The sequence below is a fragment of the Rattus norvegicus genome, chromosome 3 (genome assembly GCF_021556685.1).
Source record: "Rattus norvegicus strain SHRSP/BbbUtx chromosome 3, alternate assembly SHRSP_T2T, whole genome shotgun sequence".
In the NCBI taxonomy this organism is placed as follows: Eukaryota; Metazoa; Chordata; class Mammalia; order Rodentia; family Muridae; genus Rattus; species Rattus norvegicus.
Window position 1 is genome coordinate 105069645 of NC_141536.1, and position 15740 is coordinate 105085384.

Sequence of the window (15740 nt, forward strand, 5' to 3'; positions counted from 1 at the left end):
ACTGGTCCTTGATTTGTCAATAAAGAAGGCCAGGGGCCAATTGTTGGGTGGAACCTATAAGTGGGACTCAGAAGTCCCACTTCAGGAGGAAAGGGCAGACACAAGGAAGGACAGAGGCCTCTTCTGCCGTGTTTTGGAGGAAGACCAAAGCATTAATCATGCAAGGCCTGGGGTTGGGGGGTGAGCTATGACCTGCGGCCTCCAATACAGGGGTGGGGGGGTTGCCAAGGGCGTTTCACAGGGGCATGACTAGCCACTAAGTTTAGGGCAGAAGGAGAGACAGAGATAATACATTGGTGAGGGCAGCCTTTTCCAGGTGAGAGATATCTGCACTCAGTAATTGTGCCTTGAAGGCAAGTTAAAAAGCAACAAGCTGTGTGTTCTTTATCCGTGGATTCAAGAGTCTCCGGTGGGAGCTGGTGGCATTACCCCTCCCAGAGCAAAGGCGGGTAGGAAAGGAAGCCGGGTTATGGGGCATGGACAATCCCAGAGCTAAAGGCAGGAAAAACAAAAGGGTCTCGGGAGGGGCTAGAAGTATGGCTGCAGTCCTGGGCAAAAGCGGATGCATTTTTAAACTAAACGCAACACCTATATTTTTTAAATGTTTTTTTTTTAAAGATTTATTTATTTATTTCATGTATGGGAGTACCCTGTCATTGTCTTCAGACACAGCAGAAGAGGGCATCAGATCAGATTACAGATGGTTGTGAACCACCATGTGGTTGCCGGGAATTGAACTCAGGACCTCTAGAAGAGCAGTCAGTGCTCTTAACCACTGAGCCATCTCTCCAGCCCCACGCAACACCTATTAGTAAAATTTATTCCTTTATAAATTTTCTTCTACCAAAACTCCCTGTTAAAATATAGAACACCCTGGAGGGGGCAATATATTAAGTAACATATTCCCAAATTTATCCTGAAAGAAAAAGCATGGAAAGGTTTCTTTATGATTAAATTATTATAGAGGCAATAGAGGTGTCTCAGGGTTTTATTGCTGTGAAGAGACACCATGACTAAGGTGTCCCTTATAAAGGCGAACATTTAACTGGGGCTGGCTTACAGTTCCACAGGCTCAGTCCACTGTCCTCACAGTGGGAAGCATGGCAGCATGCGGGCAGACATGGTGCTGGAGGAACAGAGAGTTCTAGATCTTGACCCAAAGGCAGCAAAAGAAGACTGTCTCCTGCAAGCAGCCAGAAGGAAACTATCTCCCACACTGGGCAGAGCCTGAGCTTGGGAGATCTCAAAGCCCACCTACACAGTGACACACTTCCTCTAATACGGCCACACTTCCTAGTAGTGCCACTCTCCATGGCCAAGCATTCAAACATGAATCTAAGGAGGCCAAACCTATTCAAACGACCACAAATACCGATGTAATTTTCAACCTGAGGTTGGTAGAGTAATGACTCTTCAAATGGCTCCTGTGACTACGTCAGCTTATGTTGCCAAAGGGACCTGGCAGAGATGATTAGGGTTTAGAATTGGGGCATTGTGGGTTATTTGATCACACTGTGAACCCTGTCTTATGTACCAAAAAGCCTGATTCTAGCTGTGTGCGGCTCAGCCCCCTAGCACATACTTTTAATCCCTCTGGCTGGAATAAAGACACATCCCAAACAATGAAGGTAATAGCTAGTTTGTAGAAAGAAACATCAGAAAGATTAATGGGAAGTGATGTCTAATTGAGTGGCAGACAAAGTGATGAATCAGAGAAAGACGTGGCAGAATAGGATCTGCCCAACTCTCATGAGAAGAGAGATGAAAAGGGAGCTACTTAACAGAGAGTAGTGCAGAGAGGAAGGAGGGAAGAAGGGGGAAGTTTTACCATGACAGTTATAGGGTTCCAGAAAGAGAACAAGCCAGAGAATGAGAAGGAACCAGAACAGTAGAATCTAATGTCAAAGGCAGTGTGAGGCCGAGCAGAGCAATCAGGCAGAGGCCAAGAGAGAAACAAGATTGAATCAGTCAGCCGGAAAGGAGATTTGAGGCAGGACAGTTGAGTTGACCAGCCATCCAGAGTTTGGGAAGAGCTAGAAGACTTCCCAGGCCTAGATTAGATCATATGGAGACGTAAGCTTCCAGGGCTGGGCCTGGCAGTAGGATTAGCAGGTGAAGGCAGTAAGCCTCAGAGACAATTACTCCAGGCAAATAGAAGATACAATTACATTGAGGGGTTCATTCTCCAGGTGAGCCCCTGCTGATCTCATGAGCCTTTAAAAACAGAGAAAATGTCCTGAGTATGATCAGAGAAAGGCACCCAATGCTGGAGCCGGGCTGAAGTGACGCCATATCCCTAGCCTTGAGGATACAAAGGGAAGCCTGAGCCAGGGACGACAGTTAAGCCTCTAGAAAGCTATCAAACGAGAAGCGCATTCTCCCACAGCAGCGCTGGAAAACAAATCAGAATTCTCCATGCCTCGGTCAACCCGGAGAACCAGTGTCGAACTTCTCACCCATCAGACCAGAACACAATGAGTTTGTGTCACTTTAAGCTATTGAGTGGTGGCATTTCCTACACGTGCATCAGGAATACCAACACCCTTAGAGGTTCCTGGTGCAATCTGACTGATTAAGTCCTCGGGGGAGCTGGTCACATAACCCAGCATTTCAGAAACAACCAAACGCTAAGTCTCTAGTCTCCTATAACAGGTATTGGTATCTTAAGACACCCACTCTCAGGACCACCTCATCACCATTTAGCCCTGCTTTCTATATGATGGTTAGGTGAGAAAATGGAGCACTTTTTGATGGGCCAGCATGCAGGTCCAAGAGGGGAGACCTGAGGGAGGAAACTCACTGGACAGTGGTGATAAAGAGGTGGAAATCTCCCACAGACACACTTCAGTTGCTTCAGAACGTGGTTCATTCTGATCAGTAGATTGTGCCAACTCATCCTTTTTCTTATGCTCACTGTCTTCTGTAGAAAAATTCCCATGGCTTCCCTTTCTACTCCAGAGCCTAGCTGGAAGCTCCTTTTATAAACTAGTTTATCTGCTCATAGGACTAGTTTATCTGCTTCTGGTCTGGGTAGCGATGACCTGAAATAATTTGCTTCTTTGCCCCTCCCCTCACGAACAGACTAAAATTTGACAGAATAGGCTATGTCCACCTCTAAGGAGAAGGAGAAGAGAGAGGAAAGGGAAGCTACTTAAGGGAGAGACAGACAGTCCAGGAAGCAGAGAGTGCAGTACAGGGATACAGGAGAGTTCATGGAGAGCTGTACAGCAGAGTGGAGAGAGTAGAGCAGCAGACAGGGGGAAGGAGGCGGTTTTACCTGGAGAGTTTTACAGGCAGACTGAAGAGAGAACGAGCCAGAGAATAAGGAGACAGGAGATTAGAAAATAGGAAAGATTGCTAGAGTTAGTTTGAGGCCAAGCAGAGCAATTCAGGGGCCAAGAGAGAAGCCGGATTGAATCAGTCAGCTGGAAGAGGAGTTTGAGCCAGATCAGCTGAGTTGAACCAGCCAGGTAGAGTTAAGTAAGAACAAGAAAGGGTGAGCTTATTCGACAAGTCTCAGAGGCTAGAAGTTTCTAGGACTGGGCCTAGGTTAGCAGATGAAGGTAGTAAGCCTCCCAGACAAGTACAACAGGAGAATAAAAGTTACTTTTATAGCCTGGTCTACAGAGCAAGTTCCAGGACAGTCAGGGCTCTACACAGAGAAAACTTGTTTTGAAAACAAACAAACAAAACTAAACCAAACAAAAACCAAAGTGAACTTTTTATTTGAGGTAAGGACTCACTAAGTTGTCCTGGATGGTCTTGAACTCTTGATCCTCGTATCTCAGTCTCCAGAGTAGCTGAGATATAGGCCAGACCTTTAGCCCCAGTGAAACAAGAAAAGGGTTTACATTGTTTGTATTCTGTGTTATATCATAGTTTACAGGACTTCTGGCTAGGCTGCATGAGAGAACAACTAATGGTACACTTCCAAAAGAGCTTAAAGGAAGTTGGTCAAAGTTGAGAAGTTGTAGAGGTGAAAGGGCTTACTGGGGGAAAGGAAGTGCAGTGCTAAACCAGGTCTTGTGTAAAAGATAAAAATGAGAACATAGTCTTTCCACAGGAAACAGCTGGGCGAGAATGGTCTAAGGATCCCTGGACAGGTGGAAGACCTATGGCGTAGCCAACAAAACCTAGGGGAGCACAATTAAGGGACCCAGAAAAGCAAAGCTAGGCACGTGTACTCAAAGACATCTTGTTATTAAGGTGTCCCTCCCTGGGTTCGAAGACTTGCCTTAAAGAGGAAACACAGAGTAAAGCTGAAGCTTGCCTGAGCCTGCTGCAGTGCCAGGACAACCACTGGCCGCTTCCCGAAACTACAACTCCCATTATGCACCGCGCAGCGCGGGCTTAAACCCGGGATGCACTACAATCCCCAGAATGCTTTGGGAGGAGCGAGGCGGGGATGCGGCCACGCTACGTCTGCGTCCGGAGACGTTAAATTTGAAAGTTGGCGGCCCTGGCGTGATGGGGCGTGAGGTAGTTTCTTTGAGACGGATTCGGGCGAGTGATTTTGTTTAGGAGTACGGGATAACGGTCTTCGCAGCTCCAGAGTTAGCTGAAGGTTGAGGGAAGCTCAGACAGTTGGCACTCCGAGGAAAAAGGTCTGCGGACGGGCGAGAGCAAGAACTTGGAATGCAGGATGGCGGCGGCGAGGTAAGGACCGGAGCCAAGTTGTTGCAGCTGGGTGCTCGGCTGGCGAGGGCAGGATCGCGGAGGTCGGCAAAGAGCAGGTCTTCCCCAAACCCCTTCCCAACGGCGTGGAGCCCTGCATCCAGCCAAGGGTCAAAACTGGGAGAGTTGGAATTTGCCTTGTGATCTGGGTCTGAAACTCAACTCAGCCGTTTTTATTTGACCTTGAACATGTTTGTATGGGAACCGGGGTATCACGCATATATTAATACTGTTTTACGGAGTTCTGGGAGAATTCAAGATATTTGTAAAGTTCCTGCTTTCAACTAATAGGTGTTCTCATTTTGCTGGTAGCATAGGGATCTAAAGAGGAAACACTTGCAGCTTTTCCTCATCTGTAAAATGAGAGCATCTTTTCTAGGTTAGAATTTAATATGCGTTTCAATTATGGAACTCATAATAACTGGGTCATCGCCCTGTCATAAGCTGTCATTCACGGAACAGGATTTATTGACTACCATTTGAGCACTGAAGGTGAACAGTGAAAGACACACACTCCCAGACTTTGTGAAGCTTAAGTTCTGGGAAGAACAGTAAGACTCATTTAAAATCAGATGGAATCAGTATTAAAAAGTGTAAAGCAAGAGTTGACAAACAGCACGGGAGATGGAATTTGCAGTTTCAGAAAGGTTTGGGCGAGTAACTAAGTAGAGAGAGCACTTAAGGTATGTGAGGTCTTAGATTCATTACCTAGCAATGAGGCTTGGGGGTGGGGGCAGGGGGAGATTCCTCACTGATAAGATAGGATTTGGGTCAAAACTAGAAGGAACTAGTCATGGACTGGTGAGGTGGCTCAGTGGATAGAGATAATTGTTTTGGTGACTGAGAACCTGTTTGCTCATCCCCCGTGGTGGAAGGAGAGAACCAACTCCCCAAAGTTGTCCTCTGACTTACACGCATGCACACACACGTGCAGAGAGGGAGGGAGAGAAAGAGAAAAATAATTTTTTAAAAAGAGCTAGTCATGTACATATTTAGAAACAGGAGTGGAAGCTGCTGCTAGCATCCGTTGTCACTGGAACCCGTGTGACATAAAACTGCTGGCTTTTTTAAAAAATCTATTTTGCTAAATTTATGATGCTTTTAAAAATACTTTTTCCCTGGCTTTAACTTTATTTGCATAATACTATCAACCACACCCTTGCCAAGTTCTCTCCTCTGTTGAGCATAAGCTCGGAGAACATGTGGTAGGCTTAGAAGCCTTGAGAGAATTAACGATGCTCCCAATGGACCAGCTTCGTCCCACCCCACAGATCTCAGAAATCACCTTTCTGACGATGGTGTCACAGTGTTGTGCTGTAACAGTGTTGGCGTTGGGTTTATTTCTGGTTCCTTCTTCCTAGTGAAGCCACGTGCGTGGAGGGAGATGAGTGGGAACTGAGTAAAGAAAACGTACAACCCTTACGGCATGGACGGATCATGGCCACACTTCAGGGAGCGTTGGCACAGCAGGAGTCAGCCTGCAGCACTACCCTGCAGCAGCAGAAGTGGTATGTAGTGGGGTGCTTTGTCCCAGGTGTGATGGACTGCATGGGGGTGAAGCTGCAGAAGGCCTAAGGCAGCGCTTCTCAACCTTCCTAGCGCTGAGACCCTTTAATACAGTTCCTCATGTTGTGGTGACCCCCAACCACAAAATACTAAGTTGCTTTAATAACTAATGTTGCTACTGTCATGTATCTGATATATAAGATATCTGATATGTGACCCTGTGAAAAGGTCCTTTGACCCCCAAAGGTGTTGCAGTTGCAGCCCACAGGCTGAGAACCACTGCCCTCAGGAATACTCTTCAGTGCTAGTGTGGGAATCTGTTCTCGTCTTCTGACTGCAAGCTCTTCTGTTGCCTGAGATAGTATTTATTTCAGGCTAAAATGTACTGTATAACCACAGTTATTGAATTAGATCTTTGAAAACAGTCTTTTCATGGTTTTGCTGTAGACCGTAGTATTCTGTTTTTGTTTGTTTGTTTGTTTGTTTGGGGGGGGGGATGGGCTCTTTCTGTAACCCTGGCTGGCTTAGAACTCACTATGAAGTTCCAGGGTGGCCTTGAACTCACAGAGATCTGCCTGCCTTTGCTTCCTGAGTGCTGGGATGACACCATGTGCCACTGTGCCTTTATTTTAATACTTATTCTGGTGCCTGGAACTTGCTCCTGTCCTGGTTTCTCTACTTGTCTGACTCTTCTCCTTGCTGTCAGCCCCCTGCCCTGTTTTATCCCAGTCTCTGCCCTTACTTTTGCATTTACAACTCCCATTGACTCCCTTGCCTTCTCAAAGTATGAGCTGTAATGTGTAGACAGCCCCAAGCTTGAGAAGATTCAGCTTATGATTGTATGGCTCTGCGAGTGTGGAGATGATCCTCGTTTGATGGAAATCAAACTATGAAATGTCATCTCTTCCGTGGTGAGGGATATGCAGAAGGCTGCCTTGAGATGCTGGGCAGATGGAGAGAGTACCCAGTGACCCTGAGGCTCTGAGGTGGCCACGTGCTGGGTGTTATGTTGCTGACTCGTGGCACCTGGCAGGATGGATGTATTAATTCGTTTTCACCTAGGCTGCTTTCAATGAGGACAGGTTTAACTGGATGCAGTTCTGTTGTCAGAACAAACCTCCTCATTCCTAATGACCTTCCCTTTTCTATTTCCCTGTTTTGGTTAATGTTATAAAAACTCATCTGAATAACTTTTATTCATTGCCCCCCCCTTTAAATTACTTATTTTCAATTATATGTATGTTTATGAGTATGTGTGAGTTCAAGTTCCCAAGGAGGTCGGTCAGAAAGGGCTTTGGTCCCTCCAGAGCTGGAGTTAAAGGCTGATGTGAGCTGCCCAGCACAGTGTCCTCGGCAAGAGCAGTGTGTTCTCGTAGCCCTTGAGCCATCTCTCCAGCTCTCATGCTCTCAGGGACTGGCCCCGGCCTCCTGATCACTAAGCATGCCTTTACCACTGAGCTATCCCATGGTGCTGGAAGTTTCTTTGGAGTATAGTTTGGATACAGTGAGTGCTCAGATCTCAGTGAGTGTGCTGAGAGAGAGCGCATCTCGTCATAAGACCTTACTTAGGTCTCTCCTCATTCTCCTCAGTCCTCCCCTCCCCACAAAGCACCTGCTGACTAGATAGAATTCTGTCATGATAAGTTACTTTGGAGTTGTGTTGTTTGTTTGTTCTGTAGCCTAGGCTGGCCTCAACTTGTGAGTCACCTTCTGCAGTCTCCCAGATCACCTTGTGGGTCACAGGTGTGTCACTGCGACCAGCTTATTGTAGAATGTTCTATAAGTAGACTCCTATGGTTCCTTCATTCGTCGAAGTTTTGAGTATTTCTCATGTTGCATGTGTCAAGCGTCTCTTTTCACAGCTGATAAGTACTCTTTACCACTCACCAGTTGCTGGACGTTTCAGTTTGGTCTTTTGTTCTTTGAAAATCAAGCCAGTGGATATTTGACAAAGCTTGTTGTGGCGCCACTACCACCCTTAGAGTAGCTTAATCCCAGGACCATGAAGGCAGATGATCTACTAGAAAAATCCTCCTTTAATATATTATGATTGCTTCCCAGTTCCCACCTCCATTTTGGCTTCTTAAAACCTGTACTAACTGTTCCTGGCAAGGGCACATCTGCTTTGTATTGTTGATTGTTTTTGTTTTCCACATGTATACTTTGCCTTTTTTATTAGAGGTATAATTCTTCTGTGTCAGAAGCTCTTTTGTTTATTTATCTATTGTTTTTGGACAGAACTTCTCCAAGTATCCTAGGCTGTCCTTGAACTCACGGTGGCAGCTAGACTGGCCTTGAACTTTCAGCCTCTCTTGTGCATCAATTACAGTTACTGACCTAGGACGCTTTGGCTATTTTTTTTTCTTTTCTTTTTTTTGGAGCTGGGGACCGAACCCAGGGCTTTGCGCTTCCTAGGCAAGCGCTCTACCACTGAGCTAAATCCCCAACCCCACGCTTTGGCTATTTTATTATGAATGTTTTAAAGGATTTTCTGTTTGTTTTTTAGTTTTTGATTTTTTTTTTTTTGAGACAATTTTGGTTTTTTTTATGTAGCCCTGGATGTCCTGGACCTTGCTCTGCAGACTAAGATGGGCTAAAACTCACAGAGAGAAGTGAGATTAAAGGCTTGTACCCACTACTACACCCAGATTAAAGTTTTCTTTACAATAATTATTATTTATATTTTTATTACTTGACACTTTCATATGTTTATATAATTATATGGGTAATTTTCACATCCTCTCCTTTGCCCTCTTATTTCCCTCTGATTCCTGCCCAACTTCTTTATTCCCAACAAGAACCATTTCTATTTTCATGTCTTTTTGTTGTTTTGTTGGGTTGTAGGTTGTGTGTGTGTGTGTGTGTGTGTGTGTGTGTGTGTGTGTGTGTGTATGTGTGTGACCACACTGAGAGGAGCTAGGGTTGCTTCCATGAGTCATGGGTTACTCGATCATGAGTAGCCAACAGTAACAATGACCTGAAGAAGTGACCCCACTTTCCACCAACCATTAACTGCTGGTAGTGTTTCAGGGAGGGGCGCAGCCTCATAAGCCTGTCTCCATCCATAGTTGAATGTCACTGGGCCTGATCTTGGTTGTAAGTTTGTTTTGTTTTTTTAAGTACTTATTTATTGTATGTGTGGAGGTCAGAGGACAGCATAGATTTCTATGATTTTTGAGGTCAGTCTGGTCTACAAAGAAAACCCTGTCTCTAAAACAAACAAAACAAGTATGTATAGGAACAAACCCACTGAGTAATATTATGATCTCCATTTTATAGGTGAAGAATCAGAAAGCAGAGAAGTAGCTATCCATTGTCTGAGCTAAGAATGTAGAGCTGGGTTTTGTTTATTTTTAATAAGCTTTCATGTAGAGCCCCGGCCAGCCAGGAACTCACTGTATAAATCAAGCTGTCCTCAACCTCAGAGAGATCTCCCTGCTTTGAGTTCTGGTGTCAAGGAGGGCTGTACCACCATACGGTTGAGAATCTTAACTGTGACTATTCTTTTTACGTGTTTATTTAATATTGCTGGACTTTCTTGGACCCACTAGTAGATGAATAGTGATGCAGACTTGTGAATTTTTATTACAGCTTAGGCTGGCTCATCTGACTTAGTTAGCCTGACTATTCTAGTTTCTTCTCGCATGTTTACAAAATACTGAGGCAAGTGATGGCCCATAAGAATGACAATTTCAGAATCCACCAGTACTCAGCCAGGATAGAATTAACGACTGTATACAAAGACAACCTTCACACAGTGCATCCCCCAACAATTTAGGATTTATTTTTATAACTTAAAATTGACATATATGTATAATTGGGTATGTGCATGTGGATGCATGTACTTGCTAAGGCCAGAGGCCATCAGATCCCTGTCACCTGGAGTTCTAGGTGATCATGATCCACTCCATGGGGGTACTGAGAACTGAACTTGGGTGGTCTGGTTTGCTTTTTGTTTTGTTTTGTTTTGTTTTGAAAGATTTTATTTTTGGAAAGGTGGGACTAGAGAGATGCCTTAGTGGTTAAGAGTACTTACTGCATTTGCACTGGATTCAAATTTGGTTCCCAGTCACTCACGATGGCTCACAGCCAACTGTACTTCTCTCGTATTTCTTTCAGCCTCCTTGGGCACTGCATACATGTAGCACACACATACATACATGTAAGCAGACACTCATACATAAATAAAGCCGTAGGTAGTTGTGAGCCACCTGGTGTGGGTGCTTGGAATCAAACGTGGGTAGTCTTCAAGAGCAAGCAGAGTAGACTTGCTCCCCAGTTGGTGGAACAGTTTGGGAAGGATTAGGAGCTGTGTCCTTGTTGGAGGAGCAGTGTCACTGAGAGTGGTCTTCGAGGTTTCAAAAGCCCACACCAGGCCCCCTTAGCCCTGTCTGTCTGGCGCTTATAGATCAACTCCATAAGCCCTCAGGAACACTCTAGCTGTGCCTGCCGCCGTGTTCCCTGCAGTGGTGGTCACAGACTCTAACCATTTGAAACTGTTAGCCCCCAATAAACTCTGTCAGTTGCCTTGGTCATGGTGTCTTATCACAGCAACAGAAAAGTAACTGAGACAGCATTCTCAACTGCTGAGTCATCTCTCTAGCCTAAACAGTATTCCATAATTGATTTGTGTGATTTTTGTCGTCGTCGTCATCATCATCATCATCATCATCATCATCATCATTATTATTATTATTTTTTTTTTTTGGTTCTTTTTTTTCGGAGCTGGGGACCGAACCCAGGGCCTTGCGCTTCCTAGGCAAGCGCACCACTGAGCTAAATCCCCAACCCATTATTATTATTTAAAAAGGCTGCCTTCTGAAATCTACTAGGGTCTTCATGAGTACTGTACCACTGAGTTAAACCCTGTCTATTCTTTTTTTGTTTAACAAATTCTCAAACTCTAGTCTAGTTCCTTACTTAGGTCACGGTGAACTCCTTGAGAAGTGAATATACTTAGAAAAGAGACCTGCTTCCTGGGGCGGTCAGAACTGTGAGTGCTAACATACTTTGTTTCAATTCCAGGGCGTTTGAATCTGAAATCCGCTTTTACTCTGGAAATGACCCTCTGGATGTTTGGGACAGGTGAGGATTTTTATCTGGAAAGAACGACAGACATTCACAGATAAGTGTTTTTGGCCTCATTTCTCATATAGAGTGGTGGAAGGAACGGAGAGTGCTGTTTGGCAGAACATTCCAGAACAGCCACGGTGGTTTTCTAAGATTTGTTTTACAGAGCTGTACATAGAGCCAGAACTTTACATATGCTAAGGGAGGGCTGGTTGTACAATAGTTAAACTGCAGATGATACAACCTGAAGGTGTGTCTGTCTATCTCTTTCCTTAGAGTATTTGTTACAAGTAAGAGAGGCTTGCTGCCATACAAGAGTTGGGAACCCAATTCAATCCTCTGGAAGAACAGCCAGTGCTTTTAACAGATGATCAACTGTTCTGGATTTGTTTTTAAATATTTTTTTTTTTTTTTCCGGAGCTGGGGACCGAACCCAGGGCCTTGCGCTTCCTAGGCAAGCGCTTATTCATTTATTTTATGTATATGAGTATACTGTAACTGTCTATAGATATACCAGAAGAGGGCATCAGATCCTTTCACCCTAGCATCTGGCTCCAGAGTTTTGTTTTGTTTTTTTTTTTTGTTTTGTTTTGTTTTTTTAAAGATTTATTTCATATGTGAGAGTCATTGAGAACTTCTAAAGAAACATGCTTTGAATATGTTAACTATTTCTGCTTAAAATCCAGAATAGAGGGGCCTGGAGAGATGGCTCAGTGGTTAAGAGCACTGACTGCTCTTCCAGAGGTCCTGAGTTCAATTCCCAGCAATCACATGGTGGCTCACAACCATCTGCAATGGGATCTGATGCCCTCTTCTGGCCTCTAATGGCACTGCACACATTCAGGATAGAGACAGACATATACATATACATGCAACTAATAAAATATGTAAACCCAGAATAGGTTGGGTGTGGCGGGACATGCCTTTAATCTAAGCATTCAGGAGGCAAAGGCAGGCAAATCCCTTTGAGTTGAGTCCATCTTGGTCCACATATTTGAGTACAGGCCAGCCAGGGCTATAAAGCAAATAAACCATTCAGAATGAGCCTTAGAATACTTGTATACTTATAAAAATGTATACTTAGAGCAAAAGTATACATCAGTACAAACTATGTTCTTTTCTTTCTCCTCTCATTCAGGTATATTAATTGGACAGAACAGAACTACCCTCAGGGCGGGAAGGAGAGTAACATGTCAACGTTACTAGAGAGAGCGATAGAAGCCCTCCAAGGGGAGAAGCGCTATTACAGTGACCCCCGGTTTCTCAATCTCTGGATCAAATTGGTGAGTGTCATCTGAACTCAGAATATTAAATTGATAGTTTCCTGTAAAGATTTCTAGTTAAAAGGCAAAGGAGGAGCTATTTAGCCGGTTATGATTGATAAGTATTTTAGATCTACTGAGTTGCTTTGACTTAAAGGTTTAAATGTAATATTGCAGGATATTTGATCACACTGTAAGCCCTGAGATTGTGTTACTTACTGGAAAAACCTGTTTCTAGTTGTGGTGCGGCTTAACCCTAGCACACCTTAAATCCAAGAATTTTCTTTTTATTGTAAACAGGATTAAATAAAGTCAACCGCCAGTCAAGAGGAGGAACAAGCCGTTGACAGGGAGTGAACATAGGAAAAATGATAGAGAGTAGAAGGGAGCCAGGAGGGCAGGCAGAGAGGCCCAGGAAGTGGAAGGGAGGGACATCCAGCCTGAAGGGGTTGGGACTGGTGTGGAGGAGGAGAGCTATGTTTTCCTTTTGTGAATTTGGCTGTGGAGGAAAGTCAGCCGGGTGCTTTCCCTGCCTCTCTTGAGCTAGCAGCCTTTCACCCTAGCATCTGGCCCCAGGGTCTTTTTTTTTTTTAAAGATTTATTTCATATGTGAGTACAGTGTTGCTGTCTTCAGACACACCAGAAGAGGGCATCAGATTCCATTACACGTTGTTGGGAGCCACCATGTGGTTGCTGGGAATTGAACTCAGGACCTCTGGAAGAGCAGTCAGTGCTCTTACTTAACTGCTGAGCCATCTCTCCAGCCCTGATTCCAGAGTCTTTATTGGTAAAATTGAACTTTTGAGATTTTGTTATAAACAGTGTAACATCCTAAGGCTTTGTGCTTTAAGATTGATCATAACATCTCTAGATTTTTAAAAAATGAATATAGGGTTTTTTTGTCTGTTACTTGTAAGCATAGTTGAACCATGTAACTGTCTTTGAGGAAGAACATACAGGACAAGCTTCCTTGGTGAGTCTAGAATTCCTCTCTCCTTTATGAGAGTCACTATTATAAAGGGTGATATTCTGGGTTTATTGGTGTTTGGGCATCTTTCTTCCAGGATATCACTATAGCCAAAATTGTCTGCCTCCTGACATGCTCTGCCTTTATATCTAGAACATGCCTGAGCTGTTTCTCCATGACCGTATCTATGTTATAAAGTAATCCCAAGGTCTCTCAGACAAATTTTCTTGCATTTACCTTAAAAGAAATTTTAAAAAAGGAGGGTGTTTAGAATTGTTGGCAAGGGCTGGAGAGATGGCTCAGTGGTTAAGAGCACTGACTGTTCTTCTAAAGGTCCTGAGTTCAATTCTCAGCAACCACATGGTGGCTCACAACCATTTGTAGTGCGATCTGATCTCTGATCCCCTCTTCTGGTGTGTCTGAAGACATAAATAAATTAAAAAAAAGAAAAAAAGAAGGAATTGTTGGCAATCACATTACATAATGAAATACTGATATTTGAAACTGACAAAATTTAGAGCTGAAATATATTCTTAAGGACTTAGCAAACTTCAGATAAGTCAGGTGTGACTCATTCATGTTTTTCTTAGCAGGAGAATCTTGAGTTTAGACTAGCTTGGACTATAAAGTGAGTTTCTTGCTATCCTGGACTACATAGCAAAGCTAAAATAATAATACCACCAAAATCACGTATAAGAGGTCATGTGATCCTTATTTCTGTGGAGTGTTGGCATGTTTTGACATTCTAGTGACAAGCTAGAATTCACCTGAGAGATACTAGTTATAAGACTGTATTTATAGCAAAGGATTGTTCTCAGAGAACGGTAAATTGATTTCTTAGCTCAGAAGCTGTGCTCCCTGCTGGCTTATCAAGATTTTTGTCCTTCATTCTATCCTGTGTAATATTTGTGTGTGTACATGTGCATGCACTCTCAGGCACACGTGCACGCGCACACATATGGAAGCTAGACAACAATACTGAGTTTTTCCTTATTCGAGACAGAGTCTCTCACTAACCCTGGTGCTCACCATTTTGGCTAGGTTGGCCATCCAGTGAACTCTAGGGATCTCCTGCCTCCTTCTCTGCCTCCCCAGGGATGGAATTCTACATTGATGCTGCCACAACTAGCTTTTAAATGTGGATGCTGGGAATCCAAATTCAGGTCCTTGTGCTTGTGTGGTAAGCATCTTACCAGCTGAGCCTGCTCACTAAAATAGTCTTATATGTGATTTATTCAGATGTTAGACTGAATAAACTTCCCGAGTTATTTTTAATTCTAGGAATTCATGACTATTTAATTGGAGTTATTAAAAATAACAATTACAGGGGTTGGAGAGATGGCTCTGCAGTTAGAGTTCTTGTTTCTCTTCAAAAAGGACTCCCAGTTTGGGTCCCACTAGTTAAACTAGGCAACTCACAAATGTCTGTAACTGCAGCTCAAGGGAGTCAGCACTTCTGGTCTCTGAGGACACCTGTACTCGTGTGCACATATCCCTCCCCCACCCCAATTAATAATTTCTTAAAAAAATCAATGAGACTAACTTATTTCTTTGTTCAGTTGTGTTGTCCTGATGTTAGAAGAAGGGAATAATGATATTATGTGGTGGAAAGTGTAGTGTAGGGCTAGCTGATTGAGCTCAGTTATAGAGGGAGAGCACTGCCTCGCTAGCATGCATGAAAGTCTGCATTCTGTCCCTAGCGAAGAAGAAGAAAAGTGCATAGTCTAGATCCACAGAAGTTCTGCAAACTGTTAACAATACTACAAAAATTAAGAGTAAACGTTTAGAAACTTGAATAACCATTTGAACTGGGCTTGGTGATGCATATAATCTCTTATTTGAAAGGCTAAGGCTGAAGGATCATAAGTTTAATGCCAGTCTTATTGCTGTATAGTTAGTCTGTTTTATAAACTAAGCAAACATAAAAAGTCTTGAAAAAAATAAAATGTTGAGATTGTGTGTTAAGCACCTTACCAACTGAACCATCAGTTTTCAGTAGCTTCTATGTGTGGTTTTTTGTTTTTTTTTTTTTTTTTCCTTTTCTTTTTTTCGGAGCTGGGGACCAAACCCAGGGGTGTTTTGTTGTTTCTTTTTAAACAAAAGTTTATTCATTTTTATTTTATATAAATGTTTTCCTGCATATATGTAAGTGTACATGTGTATTCAGTGCCTTTAAAGGGTATCAGATCCTTTGGAACTAGAGTTCCAAATGTTTGTGAACTTCCAAGTTGGTGCTATGAACTGAACCTGGATCCTCTGCA

General features: G+C 43.5%; 1 protein-coding gene across 1 annotated transcript in view; it reads left to right on the top strand.

Moving 5' to 3' along the window:
• Positions 1-4446: 4446 nt before the first annotated feature.
• Bub1b (BUB1 mitotic checkpoint serine/threonine kinase B) overlaps positions 4447-15740 on the top strand; it is a 52408-nt gene continuing 41114 nt past the window's right edge. The window contains 4 exon segments of the mRNA NM_138540.1: positions 4447-4656; positions 6036-6182; positions 11206-11265; positions 12389-12533. Coding sequence (NP_612549.1) covers positions 4643-4656; positions 6036-6182; positions 11206-11265; positions 12389-12533 — 366 coding nt within the window. The 5' untranslated portion in view covers positions 4447-4642.